Source organism: Elaeis guineensis, chromosome 12 (assembly GCF_000442705.2).
Source record: "Elaeis guineensis isolate ETL-2024a chromosome 12, EG11, whole genome shotgun sequence".
In the NCBI taxonomy this organism is placed as follows: domain Eukaryota; kingdom Viridiplantae; phylum Streptophyta; class Magnoliopsida; order Arecales; family Arecaceae; genus Elaeis; species Elaeis guineensis.
Window position 1 is genome coordinate 9161039 of NC_026004.2, and position 27159 is coordinate 9188197.

Sequence of the window (27159 nt, forward strand, 5' to 3'; positions counted from 1 at the left end):
TGTTCCTACATGAAATGAGTACTCAATGCTATTTCTTATGTCATACCTGAAACTCTATATATAAATTAAATATTTGGGCTTCTCCCCACAAACTGATTTCCTGTATCATTTCCTTTCAAGAGTTGCATCTTTAACAAAAATGTGAAAGTTTGGATTTTAACATCTTGTGGCCTGATACGCCTTCAGACAGAATTGAAAGCTAGCATAGGTGAAACAGTTGAGTCAACGTCCGTGTCAGGCAACATGTGGTACTGACCTAAACAATATCTGTGGTTAAAACTGCAAAGGGAAAACTTTCTTGTCATTCCCTATTGAAGCACGAGAAGCCCATTAAAACCCCGACTAGATTTTTTAGCATTACAATTATGAATCTATTTTTGGATTCGGTCCATTTCCTCCTTTAAAAAAAAAATAAAAGAAGAAGAAGAAGAAGAAGGAGAATAGCATTATTAAGTTCGACGTCTGACATTGGTAACATCTGGTGTTTGGTATTCATAATAAGAATAGATCTTCACTGATAAGCACCAATATTAGCAAGTCAGCAGTCATCTTGCTTGGAAGCAACCTCATTTTCACATTCTGAAATTCTGCAGTCCAGCAGGAGAAATCCGAAATTGCCAGAATATCCCTTGAAAACTGCAAAAACCTGATAAGGTGGATACTGAGATAAAGGCAGCCAGAAAAGCTTGGCAGTCCATGGTAGTAACTGTTTCCCTGAGGTTGGATAATAGCAGCCTTTACTGAGAAGTAAGAGCAACAGAAATCTTCCAGGGCGGTAAACCATACGGGGCATGTGGAATGAACAATATCAGTAGAATTTTATGACAATCTGCTCCTCAACTAGGAATTTGATTCTGAACAATCCCCTGTTAATCAATATATGACCTACTGAGTTAAAGGTAATTACATTTTGAGAGAACAGCAAGTCATATATAATTGAATTAGAAGTTCTGTATCTATCAATCAGCAGTTTAAGCATCATAAGTGTCAAACAGTGCATATTGGTGTTTAAGCAATCATGTGGTAAACGCCAACAAGACCTGGTTCCACAACTTCCCTGGAGAACCTGATACCACAAGTCAAGCATAGTCTAAACCAATCTGCAAAGAACAAGCTCACATGAACAACTGCAACTGGATTCAAAGTAATGCATAAGAGAAGAATAATTCATGGCACACAAAAGACTAGGAGTTGCGGAGATGCCTCACTCCCCAGCAATTACCCTGTACTATGTCATGGAGCTGTGGTTGGTAATTGATTATGAGAATATAAATCAAAGTCCCCATCCATAGCAATCCCTGCCACACAGTCAGCAGCCCAGATATCTTCACGAGATGTATAAACAATAGTGCAATTTTGAGAGCCTTTTAACCATTGTTGAAGCTCACTTAATATAGGAAACTGCTTAGGTTGCCTACCGTTCACTGAGTTCACCCAATTTACAATTGTATTAGAATCACCTTGTAGATGTATGTTCTGTATCTGAAATTCAAAGTGAGCAATATTGACATCGAGCCATGCTGCAATTAGTTCAGCATATGGCATAGTAAGAAGGGGTAAGAGCTTACCACCTGCTTGAGTAAAGAACCAGCTGCTGCCTTCGATTTTTCAACTGAAGAATCAAAGTTTGCTAAGATATCTCCAATGGGAGGGGGTTGCCAAGAAACCATAGGATAATTGTCAAATGAAAGAGGATAAAGATAGTCACCCCAGTGTCATAATGGAGCTATATTGGATGTAATCGAAGACAATAACACAGTATCGAAGATCACCTTTCTTACCAATTGCTGAGGAGTACATTGAGCCTTTGTATGGGGAAAAACGCTTTTCCACTAGGTAGCAGTCCAATCATTAGTTAATTAACATATTCAACATTTTACATTTCAATAATTATACTAGTTTAAAAAATGATATTTTAGGCTTTAACGGTGGCATTATAACATACATGTGTTAGTTTCCGAGTGGTCAATAGTAGTTTTATAGCAACCGCAGTTTTATTCCCTGGAGCAAAGTTGAATTGGCAAGGTCCTATTTCCTTTCTATGGAGAATTAGGCAAAAAGCAGTATTGGATGGGGAGTGGAGACATGGTCACTACTAAAAATTGGAACATTGGTATCATCAACAAGATTGAACACAGGCCACTTATGTAGTTACAAGGCTTGTCATTCTAGCAATTGTCCCTAAAAAATGTAACAGCTTAAGACTCAATCATTACGATAGATTGGACAAAGATGGTTGAGAGTTGATATGAGAATCTGTATGGCCGTATATTTAGTCTCACATTGATTATTCACAGAGAAAATTTTAGATATTTATACAGGACCAAGAAACCTAAATAATACCTTTTGACTAGTCTTTTTGGATGAAATCTTATGTTGTTACTAATGTTATCAGAGCCAACTCAACCCATAGCCTATGTAGACTAAGAGATACTGCGGTACGAATTCATTGGCTCGATCACGATCAATCGTAATATTTATGAATGGATGTATGGATCTAAGCCCTTAGCTTGATGAGTATGAACATGTATGTAGTTCCATATCGGTTATCATACACAAGCGATGCATTAGAACTAGTAATATTCCATGTACACTGCACCAATGCACTCCAACTCCTATCTTAATATGGTCCATCTAATTAATATGGCTTCAAAAGCTGACATTGTGTTCTACCCAGAGCATGACACCCTCTCCCGAGTTTATTGTTGTCTGAGGTAAAACAGTTGCCTTTTCGGCCTTTATTCAAAAATAAACAAAATAAAAAATAAAAAAGAAAAGAAAAAAACATACCAACATTCTTATGAAACTTGCTTACACATATATATTCATGTTTTACCCAATCAATTGCAGTAAACTACAAACCTTAAAAGCACGGAAAAAAACACACGAGTTGAATCTTATGAAACATACCTACATATATATTTGTGGATTAATTTCACAATTTAGTAGATGTGTCAGTGGTAAGGTTGCCCATCCATGCTGGCGGCACCATTCCAGTCTGTTCCTGCACTGTCTTGAACAATGGTGGTAGCATACGATACACCCCTGCCACCTCCTTCATCGCCCCTCCATCAGATGCCTCTTTATCGTTTGTCCATATACTGATCTTTGGCTGCAGACCACGCACAGCATCAGCATTGGTTTTGGCAATTTCCTGGTACATTCCACCATTGATCATCAGATAGTCCCTTAAAGCAGCATAATTCCCTCCCAAGGCGTCTAACAATGTGCGCAGGTAAATGCCCTGGGCTTCTGCGAGTGTGATCAAGCCTTCGGCCTCCTTTTTCTTTGCATAGAGCTCCCCCTCAGCCTCCTGCCGGCGAGCAAAAAATGCAGCTTCTGCTGCGGCCTTACGAGCTTCAGCTGCCCTCTCTTGCTCATACAACTGGGCTTCAGCTTCTTTCTGTTTCTTATAGAGCTCCCAGTTTGCCTCTTGGACCTGTAATAAATGTCCATCAACTATTTAATGTACTTGGTTTTTATTTATAGTAGAGACATCCTTGAATGCAAATTATGTCATAGTAGAGACACAGAAAGATGATATGATGCAATAATTCATGAAAAGAGACTTTGTTCCAAGTGTTTTTTTTTTTTTGGTTCCAAGTGCTAATTCAACCCAGCTATAACTTATGCCCAGACCATTATAGCAATTTTATGTCGCTAAAATTTTGTCTAATTCTTAGTTAGGCGAAACTTTCAGTGCTTATATTTTAACAAGGTTTGCTTCATGAAAATTTTGATGATGATGACTATGAGAACCAACAAAATTAGTGCTTCTTATAATCTTTGTCATCTTACCTTCATCTCGTAATCAACTACGGCATGGCTGAGTTTCTCTGCCTTGAGCTTTTCGGTCTCCCGCATCGCGTTCCTCCGTTCCACCTCCATCTGCAGCTCCGCCTCTCGTATCGCCACCGCCTTCTCCGCCTCCACCTCCGCCACCCGCGCTCCCCTCGCCCACTCTGCCTTCCTCTTGGCCAACTCCGCATCCGCCTCCGCCACCTCGGCCTCCCTATTGTTTTCAAAAATCTTCACCTCCGTCCGCACCCGCACCTCCTCCTTCCTTCCCTCCCCCTCCCTCTGCTTCGAATACACCCTCGTCTCCGCATCGATCTTCGCCGCGTTCTGCAGCGTCCTCCCCTCCCTCTGCTTCGCTCCGATCTCCCCCTTCATCCTCGCCTCCGCCACGTCCACCTTCGCCTGGTTCGCCGCCTCCTGCTGCGTCTTCTGCCCGAGGTAGCTAAAATACTCGTGGCCTCTCACGTCCACCAATTGCTTGACGTTGGCATTATAGATCAAGAGCCCAAACTGGTTGAGCTCCAGCTGGACTTTCTCGAACACTTCTTGCTTGAAGGACTTGGTGCCTCTGAAGATCTCCTCCATGGTCATGGAGGCAGCGAGGACTCGTGTCTCCCCCTCGATGACGCCCTGAACGAGCTCCTTGACGTGGTTGGAGAGCTTGTCGTGGGGGGAGATGAGCTTGGCGTACTTCATGAGGCTGTCGGGGTCATCGACACGAGGGCCGATGGTGAAGACGGCAGGGAGGACGAAGGGGAGCTTCTCGGCGCTCATCGCCTGTACCTCGAAGGTGTAGTTGACGGGGGAGACGTCGAAGACGGTGCATGACTGGCCTGGCATGATCCATCCCTTCTTGGCGAGCTTCACGTCTTGGATGCCATAGCCCGTGATGGCCAAGTACTCGGAGGCATTGGCCACCTTGTAGGAGAAACCCATTTTTCTGGAGGTGGTATGAGGCTAGGAGAAAGAATTAGAGGTATGGAGCTTAGGATTTGTGGTTAGGTGGGGAGGAAACGATCTGGGCTGGGTGGTATACATAGTGGAAATGGTGACTCCAGACGCTGGTTGGAATGTTGGAGACGACTCGGTAGAAACAGAATTCTCAAGCAGTTTGATTGGATCAACATTGGAATGTTGCCGAGCAATTTCATGAATATATGGCCCATGCCCATAAAAAAGGAAATTGTAATTCCTTAAAATTTCTTTCAAACAAAAATGTAGTCAGTCTTTGATACGCAATTGTTTGACTTTGGGAAGGTCGGATTGCACAGCCGTGATTTTTGATATTTGTGTTTTATCCCTCCTTGTACGGCTCCTTTGGAAAATTTAAAATGAATAGATTTTATGGAAATGATAGTGCGGTTACATTTTAGTAAATTTTTTTTTTATAAAAAAGTAAATCGATGAATTTGGAAAATGGGCATTGTTAAAAACTAACCTTCTTTGTTCTTTTTCCCCCTTTTTTTTTTTTTTTTCTTTTTTTTTGTGTAGAGCATGATTTAAGAAGTGGATTTCATTAAGAAACCTTGTAGATAAACAGTAGCTTTAAAAAATACCTAAAATAGCTGTATTTGTTAAGTTTGAAGGAGTAGTTGGTGCCGGTAAATTGGGTTGCATCCTCGCACGAAGGAATGATTATTATTTTTTTTTTTTTACATAACCATCATACCTATATAGATCTTAAAATGCTTCAAACTCTCTGTTTTATTTATTTGCAAAGGTCAAGCGGTTCTCTGTCAGTTAATTTCTATTGGATAAATCTTATTTCAATACGAATATAAAAAATATAAATCATTCCTTCCCACAAAACCAACAACCCAGATCTGATAAAATTTGCATTATGTTTGAATACAAAAGTATAAAAAGATTGGATTCTTGAATGCGTCATCCTTTACTTTAAATTTTTCTTTTTAAATAAAAAATTTTGCTAAAGATCTAAAGATTTTATCCAAAATAATATCTAAGATGTTACCAAAAGAAACCAGCCACTATTCAAGTATTCAAGATTTATCCAGTATCCTCGTGCGTTCTACTTAGGGTAATCGATTTAGTTCCCCATCCAAAACAACCCGATGCGTCCGAATCTTTCTTATCACTTGCCGGGAATTCTAGCGGGTCCTGTTCAACTTATATCCACCAAAAATTGCCGTCGGAAATTCTGAATACCATTTTGACGAAGTAGGAAGCATTGTCCATATAAATAAATGTGATGTGTCATGAAATATCTGGATAAGTTTGAAATGATTAAAAAAATGACAAACTTGCCTTCTTGTTGGCTCGTATGATAGCCTCTAAGTCATCCATTTGGAGGATTGGAAGAAGCCACGGCAGGTCCATTTCTTGGGCATTGATCAATTTACCCAGCTGGGCACCCACACCCCAAAATAATGTGAGATAATAAAATCTTGGAGCAATCATATGGCCCATGCAAACACTAGGGTGGTGACAGTAAATCTTCATTTTTGGGTCTACGTCATCTAAAGACAACCATATTATTTTAAGCATTCTTGTTCGGCAAATTTGGATGTTTTCACTAACGATATAAATTTGAAAATAAATATCTTCCATTAGAAACAAGTGATATGTTTTTAAATAGTAAGATCAACGTAGGTAGCAAGCTGGTTTATGCTTGGACTTTTCAAGACTCTCTTGCTTGGCTAAACAAGGGCAAAATATTTTAGATATTTCTATTTGTTTTAATCTCTTGAATAAGCTCAAGCTCTTCTCTTAACTGGTGCTATTATTATTGACCTACCGTGCTTATGCAAACACCAGAACCATAAAAAAAAAAAAAAAAAAACTAAGGCCCTATAAGATAATATAGAATTCGGCGCGGAAGACATGTTCGATTTTCTATTTCTTTTTCTTCTTTTGTTTCTTTTTTTCAGCCAATTGTATTATTCTAAGCATTCTTGTTCAACAAAATTGGATGTTTTCACTAAAAATATAAATTTAAAATAGATACCTTCTATTAAGAGCAAATGGTGTATTTTTAAATAGTATGATTAATGTAGTCAGCAAGCTACTTTATGCTGGGTCTTTTTCAAGCCTATCTTGCTTGGCTAATCAAGGGCAAAATATTCTGAATTTTTCCATTTGTTTTGATCTCTTGAACAGGCTCAAGCTCTTGTCCTAATTGATGCTATTGTTATTGACCTAGCATGCTCATGCAAACACGGGCATCAAAAAAAACTAAAGCCTTTTATTTAAAGAAAAAAAAAAATAGAACCCGATGCAGAAGACATGTTTGGTTATTCTATTTCTTTTTGTTATTCTATTTCTTTGTCTTCAGCTAACTATATTATTCTAAGCATTCTTGTTAAACAAAACTGGATGTTTCACTAAAAATATAATTTAAAAATAATTATCTTCTATTAGGAACAAATGATATGTTTTTAAACAGTAAGATCAATGTTGTTAGCAAGCTAATTTATGTTAGGTCTTCTTCGAAGTTATCTTGCTAGGCTAATCAAGTGGTAGAATGGTTTAAAATTTTTTATTTGTTTTCATCTGTCAAACGGCTCAATCTCTTGTCCTAACTCTTTAACTGGTGTTATTGCTGACCTACCATATTAATGAAAATACTTAGATATTTTTTCCAATGCAAAAAATATGTTTGATTATCTTTTTTTTTTTAAAATAACTTTCATTATTTCTAGAAGTAAAAAATTTTTACTTTCATTTTTCTTGAAAGTAGATTTTTACTCCTCTGTCATCCTCTCGGTCCAACCCCTCAATCTCGACACAGCCCTTCCACCTTATATAATATAATATATATGATATAATAAATTATAATAAATATTATATAATATGTAGTTAAAAGTCAATTACTTAGTTGCCACATGGATGCTAGTGTCTTTTGGATTGGTCAAATATGAGAGGAACAACATCGCTTCTTGCAGAGGGCCTCTGCAATACCCCCAACTTACATGATATATAATAACTATATATTATATTATATTATTACTATTATAATAATTATATAATAATATAAGTAATTTTATAATAATATGTAATATAATATAATACAGCAATAATATAATTATTATATGATAATAATAAATTAAAATATCGAATAAAATAATTATATAATATATAATTGTAATAATTAATGTTAATATTAAATTTTATTATTATATGTAATATTATACCTTATTAAAATAATAATAATCATATAACAGTAATTATAATAATATTTAAAAAACCTTAATGAAATATTTTCTTTATTCAAATTATAATATATAATTATTATAATAATTTTAGATAGATTTTTCTAGCTATATAATATATAATATCATATAGTAATATAATAATTATAACAATATTTACCACCAAGGTGTAGACCCTTATTATTAAAAAAAAAAGAGAGGAAAGAAAACATATTTTCTATTGTAGGAAATCTGAAAAAATAAAAACAAATTTTCTAGTTCTATTTTTTTTAAAAAATAGAAATGATACCAAATGTAGCCTAAATCTTTTTTTTCCTGTCCAGATCATCTTAAGCCAGCTTTATTTTCCAAACATTTTTTAACAAAATTGACTGTTTTCATTAAATATTTAATTTAAAAATAAATACTTTTCTATTGAAAGCAAATGATATATTTTCGTATAATCAAATCAACGTACTTAATAAGCTAGTTTTTTGTTGGATCTTCTTCAAACTTATCTTGTTGGGCTAATTAATCAAGGGGCAGAAAAAATTAGACTTTCTATTTGTTTGATCACTTGATGGGCCCAAGCTGTTATCCTAATTGGTGCTGTTGTTATCGGCTTATCATTTGCGTAGCCTATTTTCATGCTAAACAGGTTCAATGATTAAAAATAAATAAATAACCATTATGCTAGATCCCCTTGAAACTGTTATTAGCTATTATAACCGTTATAATAGTTAATAACAGTTATAACAGCCATTATTTATCTCAAACAAGCAATTTTTAAATTTTAATATTCAAATAATCATCATAATAATGGCTATTATAACAGTTTTTTTTCACTTTTTATTAGATAAAAATAATATCTCTATTGACCTTGCGGTCGATCACGGAGAAAATCTTCTTAGCAAAAAAATAAATTATGAAAATATTTTATTTAAAAAATGTACTGGTAAAAAAACATAATTGCTGTATATGTGAAGGAAAAAAAAAAACTATTTATCATGTGATGATTACTTTAACATAATGGTTATTACACAAATTTTTTTATTATTTATTTATCTAAGTCAATATTTTTCAAATTCACATATCATATGCTATGTGTGTATTTGTTTGTAAAGAGTAAAGAAAGATGATGGGAGGGAAAGAAGCCGTGAGAATATCTTGTATCTTATACTTCTTATTTTTATAGACTACATAAACCTCAATGGATGGGGTCCATGCCCATTCACCACCTATTTTTATAGACTTTATTCTGACATGCATTTTCACTATTTTTTTTAAATAAATACATCTCTTCACATATACTCTATTAAATAGAAATGCCACATTAAATTAGGAACATATTTATCAAATGTATTTCTTGTAAAGTGATAAAATGCATGCACTGCACTTATCAACCACCGGTCTATATTTAATAATAAAAACCAAGCATAAAATGGACGCATGCCCCTAAGTTTGCACCGCCTCTACCTTTGAGCATGATCAATTTCGCTGTTTAACAAGATGTTGTTCCTTACCAAAGAACCACTTGGATCATTGATCGTCCAAGCCACCTCTTAGATGTACAATTTTTTTATTAGTTAATCTTCAAAAAAATCAAGACTCTATATTGGAGCATTTGTTAAGGTTTCAATCTTTTTTTATTTTCCAACTAACAACCATGTGCATTATATATACCATATAGTACCATATAAAACAAATATTTAAAAATTGGCTAGTCATTCGCCTATATAATTCTTACATAACAACTATGAAAAATGAAATCGGAGTTTAGATACATAATTACATCTACGGAATATGCAGTGATGGCATATGTGGAACATATGGTGGCGGCGTATATCTCATATCTGGCGCATCGGCTGCTCCATACCAAGGCGCACAGCTATATGGATCAACATCAATTGCCATCAATATTTCGAAACTTATTCTCTCTATCTCATGCAGTATCCGAATCCGTTCGTCCTCATCAGTCGTAGATAAAACATGACGAGCATCCAACACAAAATCCGACATAGAATCAGTCTACAAAATAAAAATAAAACAGTCAATATACTATAAAATATAAAATAAAAATATAACACAAACAACATAAACTAATTTTCGTAGTCTTACCAAAAGACGCACAGCAGAACTCTCGCCGTCGTATCCGAAAATTGCATACCGAGGCTGTCCAATGACTCGCACTGTAATGCTAAAAAATCAAGCCATGTAGTCATCAATATATGAACGGCCTCTCAAAATGAGATCACTAAGAACAATGTGATCTCGACGTGCATCTCAAATATCGATGTATTTTGCATGTCTGATATACCAGTCAATACGAGCTCTCCCTCGTCGATCAATACGATGAAGTCCTTGGCTGGTATCAAACTATTTTGAGATGCCCTAAATCTGACCAAACTGCCGCAGGACACGATCGGAAAGATGCCACTCTACTATATCAAAACAAATAAGTGGTACCCTAGCAGTCCATATGTCATATCCAACTGTACACATCTGCGGCAATATAGCCAATATCTCATCTGTATATGGCTCCCACAAAAACTGATAGAGTTAAAATAAAAAAAATTAGTAAGCTAAAATTTTAATAGATTATGAATACTGTAAAATAATATTTATAAAAAATTTAAAATTTATCCGTCTATATGTATCAACTAATGTATCCAACTGGCACCTATAAATCCATGCCACTCTCGTCGATACGTGATGAATGTTGAATGCAACGTTCCATTTGTTTCACAATCTACTCATATTAAATAACGTGTGAACATAGATATTTGTACATGTTCCACTTTTCACAAGAATATTTTCTTTCGGCTAAAGTAACAGTATGAAAATTTTCTCCACCTCATAACCCTGTGCTTGCTCTCCTCATAAGCACTTCATATATACCTCTTAGAATATTGAATACTGTTACTCGGTGCTGGTTAGCTTTAACTTGATCTTCAGCAATCTTAATTGCAATATGAGAAGTAAAAAGATTATTTGAATTCTCCTCTACATATCTTAAGACTTGGGCATGCCTCATATTGAAGTATTTCACAAGACGATAAAATGTCATTTGAACACAAGCTATAATTGGCACATTTCTAACTCCTCGTAAAATACTGTTAAAAATCTTCAACAAATTTATAGTTAAGACACCATAGCGCAGGCCATCATCATGTACCAACGTCCACTTCTCCTTTTCTATCTCGGACAACCAGCTTCAAGCTTCTTCATTCACTGTTCTGATCCTACCCATAATAAAGTTGAACTTGAGAACTTGATGATTGCTTCCTGCTTGCCATACTATTTTTTTCAGTTGCATATTTTTAAAATGAGTGTTGAAATTACTGCAGATATGTCTTAAGCAGTATCGATAATAGGCACATGGTGGACTCCATCCAATAGACTCATCTGCGATGATATTTAATAAACCTAGTGTGCCAATCATCCTTTCACTGACATATTTGTGGTCTTAACACAACCCCGTAAACAAACAAGTGTGAAGACCCTCATATTTTATGATTTAAAAATATCTATATTTTTTCAATAATATAGCACGAAACTTTCATTTACAATTTTGAACATTATCTGATGATGCGCATCGTACGGACCATAATTTCGAATGCGACTGAACTACATTGTATGTCCGATGCTTTATAATGTGATAAAGATCAACAGCTCTCCTTACATAATTTTTACTCTCAAACATTAGACCTTTAGAAAATTCAGTCATCAAGGAATCCCAAAACTGATAGTCAGAATTCAATCTTCGACCAGCACTAATACAACCACCATCATCTAAATTTATATCGTTAAAAAGTTATGGGGGTTCGTGCAAATGAGATTGAGGTTCTCCCACATTAATATTAGCCTGAACATCTTCATCAGTATTCTCATCTTCACCATCATCATCATTACTGCTACTGTCCTCATCCATCCAATAGTCTTCATCTCCGCTTTCATCTGACTCAAAACCTAGATTATCAGAATGTATTCCACCGACTACTCAGTCATCATTCCCTATATGAGTGTCGTCTCCCGCACTTACCACTACTTCTAGCAAAGGAGAAGTCACCATAGCAGAAGACATAGGAGAAGTCACCATAGGATTCTGAATAATTGGACAACTAGGGCCAGTAGTAGTGAAATGTTGTTCTGCAAATACGACCTCAACACTATCGATTTGCACCATAGGAGTTACGAAAGGTGAGGAAGGTCGAACATATAGTATCCAAAGCTTGGTACATTTTTTTTTTCAATATATAATTCTAAAAATCGATATTCTGAATATTTCAAAGGAAATGTCAGTATTTCTTCGACATCTTCATCATCATCAATTAGAACTAAGATATAATTACTCTGCATTAACTGTCCCGACAGATTAGGAGATTTTCATTTCAATTTCATTTCATATTTTTTTTTATCTACAGAAATACTGCTGTATAAATGGTCCAATAATTCTTGACATGATAATGATGAAGATACTCTAATCATCTGATTTGCAGGATGACATACTGCATACCAGTTTCATCATTCTGTATCATATCATCATAATACAATAGTACACGAACTTGAGTACTGATCATTTTCTCAGAGAAACCTATGACAAAATCAAAATCAAAATATTTAGTATTACTAATTATTTTATCGTTTCAAAAATTTTACATGATAAATGCATCATATCATCAACAAATAGGTACAGATAGATCCTATCCCATTCGAGAATTACATTAATTCTATAAGTTAATTATATTAATCAAACGATATGCAAAAGGCCGAAAAAAATTTCGACAGTATTTTCTCTTAATTCTCCCCACACGATTGAAAATGTGTGAAGAGAACTAAAGAAAAATACTATCCGAAATTTTTTCTGAACTCTTCGCATATCATTCGAATAATGTAATTACCTATACAATTAAATACAATTCCCAAACTGTCCAAACTGGACAATCAATTGACCAATGTATATATTTTACGGTATCCGTATAAAAATATATAATCAAATATATATTTTATATGGATATCGTAGAATATCCTACATTGATCAACTGACAGGTCTACGTTTTCATGAAATATAATATATTTTTAAAATTTTAAATTAGGATCAAATCGAATTTTAAAATAAATCTGAATCTAATGAGATAAAAATAAAAAATAAAAAATAATAAGATAAAAATAAAAAATAAAAAGATCGAAATAGAAGGATGCCGCAGGGCCGCACGGGACCACCATCGGAGGGCCGTCGCTGAGGACCTGCCGCTGGGGGGCCACTGCGGGGATCGCCGCCGGGGGCCCGTCATGGGGCCGCCGTCGGGTCACCGCGGGGCCATCGTCGGGGCCCGCCGCCGTCCGTCGCAGGGATCCGAAATCTTTATTCAAATTAAAGTTAATTTTTTTTTAAAATTTATAATTATAATTTTTATTTTTTTATCATTTTTTTTCCTTTTATTCACTTCTTTTATAGCATTTTTTTTATTTTTTGGAATTAAAATTTTTATAATTTAAAATTATAATTTTAATTTTCTCTCATTTTTATCCTTTTTGACATTTTTTTAGGTATTTTTTTCCTTTGTTTGAAATATTTTTTAAAAAATTAAATTTAAATTAATTTAGTAATTTGAAATGATTTTTTTTATTTGAATTATAATTATAATTTTTATTTTTTTAAATTCAAAATTATAATTTTTATTTTTGAATTAGAATTAGAATTTTTATTTTTTTTAATTCAATTTTTTCCCCTTTTTTCTTTTTTTATGGTGTTTTTTATTTTTTTACATCAATTTTTTCTTTTTTTCAGATATTTTTTTAAAAAAATAATTTAAAATGGTTAAAGTAATTTGAAATGATATTTTTTATTTGAATTAAAGTTAAAATTTTTATTTTTTTTATAATTTTAATTTACAAAATTTATTTTTTTCATATTTTTTCCTTTTTTTCACTTTTTTATGGCATTTTTTTCTTTTATTTTTTTTGAATTCAAATTAAATTTTTAATTTTTTATAATTTAAAATTATTATTTTAAATTTTTCTCATTTTTACCATTTTTTTCTGTTTTTATGAAAATTCTTTTATGTATTTTTTTCATTTGTTTAGAATTTTTTTAAATAAATTAATTTGAAATGTAAAAAATAATTTGAAATGATGTTTTTTATTTTAATTAAAATTAAAAATTTTATTTTTTTTAAAATTAAAATTTATAATTTTTATTTTTTTTCATTTCTTTCTCATTTCTTTCTTTTATATGTTAATTTTTATTTTTTAAATTTTTAAATATTTTTTTAAAAAATTAATTTTAGATGGAGAAAATAATTTAAAATTATTTTTATTATTTGAATTAAAATTAAAATTTTTTTAAATTCATTCAAAATTATAATTTTTCTTTTTTTTTCTTTTTTTATGATATTTTTTTAAAAAAATTAATTTGAAAAGTAGATTGTAATTTGAAATAATAATTTTTATTTGAATTAAAATTAAAATTTTTATTTTTTTAAAATTTAAAATTATAATTTCTATTTCTTTTCAATTTTTTTATGGTATTTTTAATTTTTTTTACACCAATTTTTTTTAAATATTTTTTAAAAAAAATAATTTGAAATAGAGATACTAATTTTAAATGATAATTTTTATTTTTATCAAAATTAAAATTTTTATTTTTTTATAAATTTAAAATTTTTATTTTTATTTTTTATTATTTTTAAAAAAATTAAAATTACTAAATAATATGGTATTTTTAAAAACATCATTTAGAATGACGTTTTTAAAACGTCATTTCAAATGATATTTTTAAAAATATCTTATTATTTGATGATTTTATTTTATTTTATTTTTTTGACATTGTTTAGATGGAAAATGGAGGTCACGTAAAGATGATAAAATATCATTCAAAGTAATTTTTTATTATTTTTATATTAATCTGATAAATAAATTAAAAATTAAATTATTTATGTAAATAATTTTTTTTTTATATTAATTAGGAAAGAGCTCTGGATTTTATGGTACAGCGGTGACCTCTAATCTCTCAAACCGTCGGGAAGACGACGGAATGTGAGTTGGGCTCTCGAGACAATCATTATTTTGACGAAGTTGGATTTTTTTTTTTTTTTTGGCGTCTTCACCCTTCGCCGGAATCATTTCTGGGATAATAATCCTTCGTTGTCACATGCAATGCACGCGCCAACATCAAGTCGGCGCTCCTGCAACCTTAGTTACACCCATTGCCATCGCAACAATCCCGTTCCTCTTAGCGGCCGCGTGGAGACTCCACCGCGTGGGCTGATCTGGTCCGCTCACGTATCTTTTCAACCAAATCCATCCGTTCTAGGTAGGATCGACAGGCTGGTTTGGTTCGTCGTTTGGGCCGCGTAGTGTTTTCCGTTCTTGCTATCGAAAGCAATCTATTCCCCCTTCCCCCTTTCTTCCTCTTTTTTTTTTTTGATTTTTTTATTTTTTAGCCCTCTTGAGTTCACGAATCTCCGGCGCCTGCGATCGCCGAGATCATTCTCCGGTCACCGGAAAGTTTGAAAATTCCGGGGAGGCATTCCATGGGGAGCGCGATGGACTCGTCGGTTCCTGCGTACGCGCTGAAGAACGCGTGGGATTGGTGGGACGAGGTGAATAACTCGACCTTGTGGCAGGATCGGATCTTCCAAACCCTCGCTGGGCTATTCGGATTCGTTTCAGCCGTCGCTCTCGTAATCTCTCTCTCCCCCCCCCCCCCTCTCCCCCTCCATCCTCTCCAAAATCAATTCCATAGATCAGTTTGAATCGATTTTTTTTTCTTTTTCTTCAAAGTTTGGTAGCTGTTGCTGTTTGCTAGGGTTTCGATTCTGCGATGCAGGGTTGTTACAATCCGTAGGGTTGGGGTTTATTAGTTCCCTCATTACAAGTAATCTCGCTGTCAGAACCGACGGTATGAAAGATTTAAAGCATAAAGATAAATAATGCGATTGTAATTATTTATTATTGATCTTAGGAGCTTTATTTGGTCTTGAGCACTCGCTTTTTGTGAATGATGTGCTTTGTTTGATGGATTGTGCTCCAAAAAAGGGAAAAAAAAAAAAAGGCACTAAGGGTCGCATTTGGTAGGTTATAATCATCATTTGGTATTGAATTTCTATCTTGCAGATCCAATTGGTGAGAATTGAATGTAGAGTTCCGGAGTATGGTTGGACGACACAAAAGGTCTTTCATTTCTTGAACTTTCTGGTCAATGGGGGTTAGTATCCATGTTTACTAGTTCAATATAAATATGCTAAAGTCCCCTTCTTATGGTGAATGTGTGGTTCTTTCCATTTGCAGTTCGATCAGTTGTCTTCGTATTTCGCCGTAGTGTGCAACAATTAAAGCCCGAGGTTTGCTTCATTCTTTCTCCTGTCCACATCCGAGCGTATTTTATTTTAAAGTGGATTTAGGTTATAACTTTTATTGGTTTTCCTTTCTAGATCATCCAACACATTCTTCTCGATCTGCCGGGTCTTGCATTCTTCACTACCTATGCGCTTTTGGTATTGTTTTGGGCCGAAATATATTATCAGGTTGGCTTTCAACTTTGGCTCTTTTTTAGTCATTGGTCTGGATCCTTGCCTAGTTTCCTTTATATTTAATTTCTCAAAATGCAATTTATGGCAGGCACGAGCAGTATCTACTGATGGGCTTAGGCCGACGTTCTATACGATTAATGCAGTGGTTTATGTTGCTCAAGTAAGAACATAGTTGATGCTCTGCATGATGAACAATGAAACTCCAAAAGAGATGGGTGGTTTCTTTATTGCAATGCTATAAGTAAAAATGGAGTCATGATTCTGTGCGTTGCATTGTTGGCTGTCAACTCCTTTCTTTAAGGGTTGATTATTGGAAATCTATAATTATTTTTATCATAGTAGCTGAATTAAAATCTAAAAACAGAAAATACTCTTGTAGAATATTTTCCATTTTCAGAATTCTGTATTCATGCAATTAATGTGCATCTAAAAGAGCTTCTTGATATTGTCAATTGGTGATTGAACTGTATCCAAGAGTTAACATCTTAATAACTTGTGGGTGAATAGGCATTGATAATAAGTAATTTATGGAGAGTAGACAAATCTTCACTCAACTAATATGTGAAGCCAGTGTTGGAATTGCAAGAAGCATGCTTGAAAACTTATGACTAGCTTTGACAGCATAAATAAAATGACATGTGTCCATTTGCTATTATTACGATTAAATGGGCAAATCAAGATACCATGATCTTTAAATGAAGGAATTTTCCCTTCTATTATGAATCTTTCCCCTTTTGTACTCTCTCTTTCACATGCAAGACTTCTCAGAGAGCCACATCATGATGAGTGAATGTTTTAAGAGGCAGATGCAGTATGCTAGAGGTCAAGGGACCACATAGCACATATGTGTTGTGCGGGTCATGCATGCAGGTGCACAAGTTGTTAATATTTTAAATATTTAAAAAGATAAAATGTATTATATATCATAATAATCATCGCAATAATGTTTTATGAATAAATAGCCACTGTAATAACCATAAGATCCAGCAATTAATAGTTATTATCAGGTACTTGATTCTTAGTAGCAATAGTTAGCAATATTAACATTGTTAATATTCATGTAGCTGGTTAGACCTTTAGCTTGAACATTGCCTTATCTGCCTTGGAAAGACTGACGATATATGTCATCACAGAACGTTAAAAGGTCTAGATATGCGAGTTATAATTAGGTTGCATATGCATCAAAACTAGTTAGTGCCCACAAAGTTCTAAGTAACCATCTTTTTGTCCCATATGTGGCCCGTTTCATCTACTAATTGCATATAAAGGCCTACACATATACAGCCATATATGTGGCCTTACGCACTGTATTTTGAAACAGAATGTTGGATCAAGGTGTTTCAATTGTGCACTTAGGAGTGGTATGACCATCTTTTTTTCCTTCATCAGATATTAACACTCTAAATATGTTTAACAAGAAAGGTGTTCTAGATTCTCTTATTAATGGACATAATATGTTCAAAGATAGATTGATGGACTAATGTGATTGGATTTGCATGGAGGCTTTAGGTTTTGCACATGCGACCAGAGTCTATTATGCAGTTTTTAAGTAGTCCGACTGGTCCACATACAGGACTCTTGGAGAGTTTTAAGTAGTCTAGTTGGCCAGTAACTGTATATTATTTACTGCCCAATCACTCCATATGGTGTTTGAAAATTTGGCATGTGCAAGCAATTCGACTTGTGACCCACTAGCCTTAGTGGGCTAGGTTGGATGAGAACCTGAACATCCGAAAACCCATACCACTGATCATTTGTGTGATTCAACTACTCAATTTGGCTTTGATTCATCCAAGTCACTTGCTACTCGGGCAAAAATCATATCTATAGTTTTTGTTTCCCCTCTCTTCCTCTAAAGTGAAGAGATAAGAAAGAATAAGGGCAATAATGGTAGTTGTGTGCGTCGGTGGCTTGTCATGGTGAGTTGTCAGGGTAGTGGATGGGAGGAAGGGGGCAGGAGGATTTGAGGCAATAGAGAGATGAAATTTCTGTTTGAGTCTTTGTAGCTAGATTTCATGGTAACATATGTGGCATAGGCAGAAAAGGTGGGATTGGAGGCATCACAACCAGATCCGGTAAGAATAGAGGCTACATGGCCATTCTCTTGGAAGAAGGTGACTTCTTGTTCTTCAGCTGCTTAGTGTGGCTGGTGCAACATGATTTGAGGAATTTTAAAAAGAGGGGGGATGTATAGATAGATGGATAGATAGATAGAGAGAGAGAGAGAGGGAGAGAAGGAGGGAGGGAGGGAGGGGGCGCCAGCCTGATGGTTATGGCTGGTGCAACCTGATTTGAGGAATTTTAAAAAGAGGGGGGGGGATTATATAGATGGATAGAGAGGGAGGGAGGGAGGGTGCAACCTGATTTGAGGAATTTTAAAAAGAGTGGGGGATAGATGGATGGATAGATAGATAGAGGAGGGAGGGAGGGAGGGAGGGAGGAGGCACGATGGACTTACAGTTGTTATATATCATGTATTTCTTGTATTATTTTATTCCAAAAAATTCCTAGATGCTTTTGTTTCATAAATGCTCTTGGTCTTCCCTCTTCTGACCTAGTTAACTAAGGGTCATATCAATGTGAGGTATTATAATTATTCGATGAACAAAATTAAAGAGAAAGGGGGCACCCATCTATCTAGTTTTTCTTTGGTTCTTCTGTCAATTTGTTTGTCATTTTGTACAGGCTATCAACAATAAACTCCAGCTGATCTGTTTTTGGATTTGATCAGAAGGGTAATTCAAACGTTAATAATCCTATTCCAGTAACCTTGCACCTTTTCTTTTTGACCTATAGATCTTAGAACTTGTTTTTCCTAATAGTTTAGATTATATGTGATAGAATGTATGATTTAGTACTAGATATATCATCATCGAGTTTTGTCAATAAAGCATGTAAATGACCATTAGTCTTCTCCTTTCATTACATAGGACCTTTTGTGAAGTGGAAAATGGGATTCAGCGAATTCTGTAATTGGATAAAACTTGTTATTGCATTCTACTTTTATATTATACAATTACACAATATTCAAGTACTATGATTTCAATTTTTGTTCAAATATAAAAATGGCCTTGCTCTTTCCCTCATAAACTACTCGAGGAGGGCGGTATTTGGTCATTGTAAAAGTGAAAAGTGTGCAATAGACTGGTATGGCTGAGTTATGGTAGACGTAGAAAGTTGTACTCTTGGGAATAGCAATCTTTGACTATTATAGAGAGTATTGCTTATCCAATGACACAAATTAACTTTTTGTCCAAGCTCTTAACAGGGTCCTATTGATTTACCAAAATAAGCATATGTTTTCATGACACCTTAACGCACATTTAGAAGCCACTTTGTTTGACTTTTTCCCTTTACTGACATCCTCAGAGCAACATGTTAAAACTCTATTCCAAAGAGATCACTTCATGGATCATTTCTCTCAACCCTTGGAGCATTACCATGTTGCAAGCAATGTTGAAGTTGATGGGCATGAAAATTGCAAGGAACGTTGTACATGTTCATCACTTTGGCTTTAATAACGTACTTGGGGAACATTGGGTAGAATTTGAGGCAGATGATAGTGAGGATGATGAGTAGTGGATACCAATGATTCATAGGAGGTCAATATATTGGCAGTTCTGAGTTCATATGCCCTAACCATCATAAATAGGCATTTTCCAACTGGAAGATGCTGTAATCTTTTGTATTGGTTATTGGAATTCTCTTCCTTTTCTGTTCACTCTGGTCTGCCTTACTTTTTGATTGATGTAATCACTTGAATTGTGCTTCACAACTGCCATTGTTTCCCTCCTCTGACAAACTGCCTTGCCCTAGTTGAAACTGGTCGAATTAATTTGATCGCTGAATGATTTGCCTCTATTGCCGGTTAAAGGGCCACTCCTTGCTGCAATTTGTTTAAGGCTTAAACAGGTTTGCAGAGGAGAGGTTTGGAGGGAACAATTGTGTGCATGAGTTCAGTTTGGGCATGAAGAAGTTTATGGTGAATCAAACTTGGTGAATCTATTATGCTTTGGGCCTAGTTTGGCATATATTGGGACTCAGGAATGGCCCAACCAACCTCACACATTGAAACCATGCTTATTAGCAAACTAAGTAGAAATGGATTTTTAATCAGTCTGAAAACTTTGCTATTATCATTAGTTTCAATGTGACAATTGGCATCATTTTTCAATTTTTCTGTTTTTTCAAAAATAAAAGTGACACCTGTTCCTTCCATCTCATTTTGAGATTTCTAAAAACAAATGCTCAGTTGGCAAAATACTGTTTTTTCTCTTTTTTAAAAAGAAAAAGAAAAAACATCTCTGGGTGATTCTGTGGATGAGGGTACTTTAGCGCGTTGGCCAGTTACAAAAGTTATTTTCTGAACCCATGTTAAAGTGATTATTATGTACACAGGCTTCTTCAATTAAACCTCCTTGCTTTAACATGCTAATATCTCACCTGGATAAAAGGTTGAGGCAGCTGGCTGATACATGCCATGCTTATTTGTCATTAAAATCTTAGCATCTACTAATGTCCTTATTTTGATGAGTTGTTTGAATTATTAAGAAATATGGCCTCTAGTGGTCAGTATATTTCATCTCTATTATTCTTTTGCACGTACTAAGATGACTACTACGGTATCAATGTAGAATAGCATTTGTGATATCTTCTTTTGCAAGGTCTGATGTGTCCCCATTTTGGCATCTTTACTATAATGCAAACCATTCTTTTTGTCAAATCTTTTATTGATTGAGTGAAACCATTTCTTGAAAGTTATTGAGGACCAACTTCTTTTTTGGTGCCTAATAGTTTCTTTTTGGTATATAATTCTGGGATTCTGCTCTTTGAAGTTCAAAATCCTTGTAAAATTTTTCTAGCATAGCTCTGTCATGAGATGCTTGGATAATTTCCCATTTTAATTGTTCACAGATTGCATTGTGGTTGCTAATATGGTGGAAGCCTGTCCAACCTTTGATCATCCTATCCAAGATATTCTTTGCAGGTGCTTGGTTTTTCTATAAATTATTGTATATTGCTGGAATATGGTTTGTTTTACTCATTACAAAAAAAGTTTTATTCTTGTAAACCTCTAACAATTTGAGAGTATCTATAATTGCAGGTGTTTCATTGTTTGCCGCCCTTGGCTTTCTTCTGTATGGAGGGAGGTGAGACATACTGTTTTTATGTGTTATTTGCAATTTTCTGCTTTTCCTACAAAAACCGGTTTCTTATCTCTATCGCATTCAATGTTCATGAGACAGTAGTTGTTTGTGAAATATAGTATGAAATTGGTTCTAAAAGTCCAGGCAAGGCATTTCTTAAGATAAATACAATGCATTTCTTAAGATAAATACCTGATGTAGACATCTTGATGCAACCGTCATAGCCTTTCTATGATTCAAGTAGTATAAATATGCCACAGTTATTGCCATTACATATTGGCATGAGCTATGGGCCTCAGTCGATGATACTATTGTTTTTGTGTTCTTTCTGCTGAGTGCACCATGCTCTGATTCTGCAATTCCTCGTATTGAGCTAAACTCCCAGGTATAGAGACATTTGTATGCATTTAGAAATTTCAAGGATAAACATAAACCTGCATTATATTATCCTTTGGTTATAACGTGCATGCTAAAAGATTTATGTGCATATGTGCTAGATACATCAGAAGAGGATAATCCACTAGGTCGATAATATGGATCCTCCTACTTTGCAGCAGATCAGGTGTTTGCTGATCTGTCTAAATCCTACAAAGTGCTAAAGAAAGCTGTATCAATTAGGAAAGCAGGTGCTATACTTAGTTTCACATGGGCAACGCTAATTTTTGAGATAATCAGCATGTTCTCTAGGATAGTAGGATGCATGAGACAACTTGGAGATGTTAACAGATGTGCGGTCCATATGAAACTCCTTCAGTTTTGATTTCTGTAATCATATTTTTCCTATTGACAGGCTCTTCCTAATGTTGCGACGCTTCCCTGTTGAGTCCAAAGGGCGACGCAAAAAGTTGGAGGAGGTGTGTTTAGACTGTCTTCTTTTCTTTTCTCTTCTTTTCTTTTCTTTCTTTCTTTTTCTTTTCTTTTCTTTTTTCCTTTCTTTTTTTCTTTTTCTTTTTTTTTTTTGCTTTTGTATTTGGTAACTGAGCTTTTGTAAGGACCTTTGGCTTATTATTAATTATTTGTCTCCATTTTTGTATACAGGTTGGCTATGTTACAACTATATGTTTCTCCTGTTTTATGGTGAGGTGTATCATGGTAGGTGTGAATACTATACCTCATTGACTAATCTATAACAATCTAAATCTTATGTGCTGACAGTTATCTTTTCTAATTTAATTTATTCCGCAGATGAGCTTCAATGCTTTTGATAAGGCTGCAGATCTTGATGTTCTAAACCATCCGATTTTGAACTTTTTATACTACCTGGTATGTGCTTGAGCCATGTTCATACATCGAAACTTTATGGCACCTTAGTAGGCAAGCAACTGGAACCATGGTTTCAAATTCCAGTGGACCATCCTGCTGGACACCAGCATGGGGTACCATCCCAAGTGTTAGGATAGGATCATACCGCCATCATTCCAGCAACGTGATCGATGTGTCCTACTAAATCTCCTATCTCAGGTGTTGGGACAAGGCGGGATGGTAAGCATCCCTTTCTGTGGAAAAATCGGGATGGCACCATCCTCAGGATTTAAAACCTTGACTGGAACATGGAGGTTAACATTGATCCTACATGACCATGTTTCATGTATCTAGGTGTTTTGGTAGGGTAATATCCATGTGGGACGGTAGAGATGTTCCAATTGGCTTGGATTTTTTGTTTGTTGGTTGTCATTTCTTAATCTCTGAATATTCTGGAGCAAAAATTCTGTGCTTGCTTATTGGCAGCCTGTTGCTTGGGACTGAGAATCTGTGTAACTAAGCATCAGCTAGAGATCTGTCAGATATTTGTGAACAGTTCACACATTTTCTAACATTGAATTTTTGAGAAAAATTAGCAAACGATCTTTAAAACTAAATAAATATATTGAAATAACCCATGCTTGAATTATTGGTTAGGTCAGCATCACATACGTGTTGAATTAAATTCAGATGTACCATATGCATGCTCATAGTTCCGGCCAGATGAGATTGTCATTCTTGATTTTTGTAGTTTCTTTTGTTTTATAAGATCATATTATTACTTTTCTTTGAGCAAGTTTACAAAGTTGTCATTTAAGAGACGTTGAGAATAGTTGAAATATAGACTTTTGGCAGAAAATGTATGATTTTGCAGTTCATGGAAGTCTGCAAGGAAAATTTTCTTTTTTCTGGCTAACTGGCTTTTATCAGAAAAGAAATGGTTTCGGTTTTTGCAGTTGAGATGATGGTTCATGGAGGCATTACTATAATCGAAGATAACTTTACACTAAAAATGTTTAACCTTAAAAATTGACACATATCCTTCTGTGGCAATGGGTAATGGTAGCATCATTAGTTTCATTTTTCAATGAGATGATGGCTGATATGTCTTATTGTTCTTTATGAGCTGAACTCTCCTTTCACTAAGCCAACTGTCTAAAGAAATCAGTCTGGGCTTGATCTAAGTCTAGCTTGTCCTGTAATTGACCCTGTTAAATCGTGGGGTGAAACTTTTAACTGATTATCCTGCTTATGGGCTGAGTTAGGATTAGGTCTATATGACAGATGAGTAAATTTTTTGTGGTTCTGTAAAGCTTGATCGGTTATAATTAATTCTGAAGTAATCATCAACGGTTTGGCCTCAATTAGCAGTCATATGACATATGGTTCTTACCCCAGCTAAATTTAGTATTCTGTTATGTTGTTTGGATTTAGCTGACATTATCTGAGAGGGTGAAGAGTTTTATGTATGCACAACTGATGGTTATTTTTGCAAATCTTTGCAGCTTGTTGAAATTCTTCCTTCGTCTCTAGTCCTATTCATACTGAGGAAGTTGCCACCAAAGCGTGGAATCACACAGTATCACCCCATTCACTGATTCTGGGAATACATGCTAATTTGCCCTGGTTAAGCCTCATTGCCAGAACAACTCGAGCTTTTGACAGCTGATGCTCCTCCATACAGAAGTTTGCAGGAAAGAGAACAGCAAAAATGGCATCCTACCATAGCTGTAATGTTGGTCAAAGGTTTTATTTGCTTGTAGGGAGCATGTGAAAAGTGGGAACAATGTTGTGCAAGGTCTGTATGGTATTCCTTTTTGTCATAACAATGCGTTTTGTTGGTTTGACTTCTAGTCCATCTTATAAGTATTTGCACTTTTTGGTGCTCTATCGCTGAAGTGGATTCTAGTGTGACCGTTCTTGGATCATCTTAGCATTAGTTCGGTTTTATGCATGACTTAAGCTTTCTGTAACCTTCGTTTTTTTCTATATCATTATCACTTTTGTTTCAAGTCATTTATCTTACTGTGAATGTTTATGGGTTCACTCTTTTCACAGCTTGCCATTTAAGTCTCAAATCACTCCGTGAATATTCAGTATTCAGTTGGTGTACTTGTCTGAATACCGTTGAAGTATATTTGAAGGTGAACATGACGAAGTTCTGTTTCCAGTAAATAGGTTATAATTGGCAGTTTGGGGTGGAGTTTCATTGAATTCCTCCTTTCATTTCAACTTTTGATAGGGGCTTTATTTGTATGGAACGAAGATATCTCTCATGCTGGCAAAATCAGATTAATGTTCATGGATGCACATCCTATGAAGATTTTGAATATTTGCAATCATTTTATGCATCATCTAGCATGTATTAGTTTCTGAATGAGACATATTTCAGCCAATTTTAGCCAACTTATCAGTTACAAAAATATAGTAGAGAGCAGCATGATTAACAATGAGATGTTGGATAGAGATTCACATACCATTTAGCAGTGGAACTTTTAACGCAAGGATTCTGAGATCGCAGCTGATCGGTGGCGGTGTCGAAAGCATTGGAAGCTTGTGTTGAATATCTGATTTCTAAGGGCACTGAATGGATCATGGGAACTACCAGTCTTATATTGGCATTCTCATGTCTAAGGCTTTGAAAGTTAGGTTCGCAGGTAACCGAATTTGAATTTTCCCCTCTTCCGGGGAAGAAAATTTGTTTTAAGCTTGTTATATGGGATTTGGGGCTCAACATGATACAAAGGCGCCCAGCAAGTTCTGTGAATAGTAAAAGAGAAATGCTTTAGGGGAAAAGAAAATTTGTTTTAAGCTTGATATATGGGATTTGGGGCTCAACATGATACAAAGGCGCCCAGCATGTTCTGTGAATAGTAAAAGAGAAATGCTTTGTGCAGTAGAAAATTTGACGTGGGTATCTTGCTTTACATGATTGGTCTATATAGTCATCATTTTTTAATATACATTTAATACGTGCAGTTTTTTTTTTCATTTAAAAAATTGAATGATGAAAATATTCTTGTTCTTTGAAAAAAATTATGATATTTTGTAGTATATAGTCCAGGTAATTATGACATTCTGTATGCAAGATGTCATAATATGGTCTAAGATGTCATGATATAGAAGAGATATTTTTATCCAATTATTTTTTAACACATATGTAATGTGTGCAATTTGATTTTTTTCGTTTAAAAAGTTTAAATAACGAAAATACATCTATTCTTTGAAAAAAATTATGATATTCTATGGCATATTATGATATCCTGTGTCAAAATTATGACTTTCTGCACACAGGATGTCATAATATGCACATAAAAAATTTTACTAGGATACTCTTTTATAATATTTTATTATAAAAGGTATTGTTGGGGTGATTCAGTCGATCCCTCGTTTTCGACTTATGATCGGCCTGATAAGTACGACTTGCCGACTATCAATCAGTTAGCCGACTGACAATCGGCTATCTGCAAATTTGATGGGCTCCAACTATAACGACTCGACTCATTTGAGATTGATGACTGTCGGTATATCAAAGTTATCGATCGATGGTCATTTGGATTTCTACAACTACCGACATATGATCGATATATCTTGATTACCGACGTATAGTCGGCTTATCTGAAATTGCCAGCGTAGAAAGTGCATAATGGCCAGAACATGATCAGTGGCTAGTATAACCACCCATCCCATGAGCATATAATATCGGAACGAGCGGGACCTACATATCTAACCGTTACAGATGGTTACCAACTACTCATCTATAAAAGAAGGTAAATGAATAGCATTTGATAAGATAATTCTGGACTAATACTCTGCCACTTTGAATATTCTATCTGCTGTTCACCACTCCTCATTGACTTAAGCATCGGAGGATCTCTGCTGAACACAATTTCGGTCAATGTGGACTTCTTTTGCAGGTGCTCTACTCCGACGACGGACGCAACAGGAGAATGGCCGCAACAGATTGGCACGCTAGATAGGGACAAAATACGAGCAACTATGGCTAAGATCAGAGCTCAGCATTCAACAGGATCCGTGAGGCAATCTTCCCACCGGGAAGATATTCCTCCTCTTCTCCTATTAGCAGAGCCCAACTCTTCATGTCCTGTAGTCACTATGGACGCACAAATTGCTGCCTTGATGCAGCAAATGAAGATGTTAACGGAGGTGGTTCACAGCCTCCAACAGCAACAAACACAATAGCAGCAGCAACTGCCGATGGAGGAGCCGGTGGCTCATTCAGTGCCGTCTAAGCACAGCCACCATCCTCCACGGTGTTCACTCTCTTCA

General features: G+C 35.1%; 2 protein-coding genes and 1 long non-coding RNA gene across 4 annotated transcripts; 1 reads left to right on the forward strand and 2 right to left on the reverse strand.

Annotated features, from left to right (window-relative positions):
* Positions 1 to 339: 339 nt before the first annotated feature.
* On the reverse strand, positions 340 to 4898 carry LOC105055366 (flotillin-like protein 3). 2 transcript variants are annotated; one of them, XM_029267652.2, is made up of 3 exons: positions 3799 to 4898; positions 2911 to 3439; positions 340 to 866 (listed from the first exon to the last, which is right to left on the reverse strand). In XM_029267652.2, the coding sequence occupies exons 1-2, from the start codon at positions 4732 to 4734 to the stop codon at positions 2936 to 2938; spliced, it is 1440 nt and encodes a 479-aa protein (XP_029123485.1). In that variant the 5' UTR covers positions 4735 to 4898; the 3' UTR covers positions 340 to 866; positions 2911 to 2935. The 2 variants fall into 2 exon arrangements, with proteins under 2 accessions (XP_029123485.1, XP_010935435.1); XM_010937133.4 differs by lacking the exon at positions 340 to 866 and having other exon boundaries at positions 2436 to 3439.
* Positions 4899 to 15324: 10426 nt separating this feature from the next.
* Positions 15325 to 24767, forward strand: LOC105055365 (tobamovirus multiplication protein 3). The gene is made up of 11 exons (XM_010937132.4): positions 15325 to 15631; positions 16065 to 16155; positions 16239 to 16291; positions 16382 to 16474; positions 16569 to 16640; positions 21395 to 21467; positions 21585 to 21630; positions 22418 to 22481; positions 22666 to 22719; positions 22813 to 22890; positions 24375 to 24767. The coding sequence occupies exons 1-11, from the start codon at positions 15482 to 15484 to the stop codon at positions 24465 to 24467; spliced, it is 867 nt and encodes a 288-aa protein (XP_010935434.1). The 5' UTR covers positions 15325 to 15481; the 3' UTR covers positions 24468 to 24767.
* Positions 21730 to 25446, reverse strand: LOC114914693 (uncharacterized). Its single transcript, XR_003802274.2, has 2 exons — positions 25347 to 25446; positions 21730 to 22061 (listed from the first exon to the last, which is right to left on the reverse strand). It is a non-coding gene; the product is annotated as an uncharacterized lncRNA (long non-coding RNA).
* Positions 25447 to 27159: the final 1713 nt, after the last annotated feature.

Coding starts and splice junctions, on each gene's coding strand:
- LOC105055366 (XM_029267652.2), bottom strand. CDS start 4,734: ATGGGTTTCTCCTACAAGGTGGCCAATGCCTCCGAGTACTTGGCCATC. Junction 3,440..3,798: donor TAGTTGATTACGAGATGAAG/GTAAGATGACAA, acceptor CATTTATTACAG/GTCCAAGAGGCAAACTGGGA.
- LOC105055365 (XM_010937132.4), top strand. CDS start 15,482: ATGGGGAGCGCGATGGACTCGTCGGTTCCTGCGTACGCGCTGAAGAAC. Junction 15,632..16,064: donor TCGTTTCAGCCGTCGCTCTC/GTAATCTCTCTC, acceptor TCTATCTTGCAG/ATCCAATTGGTGAGAATTGA. Junction 16,641..21,394: donor CAGTGGTTTATGTTGCTCAA/GTAAGAACATAG, acceptor AATTGTTCACAG/ATTGCATTGTGGTTGCTAAT.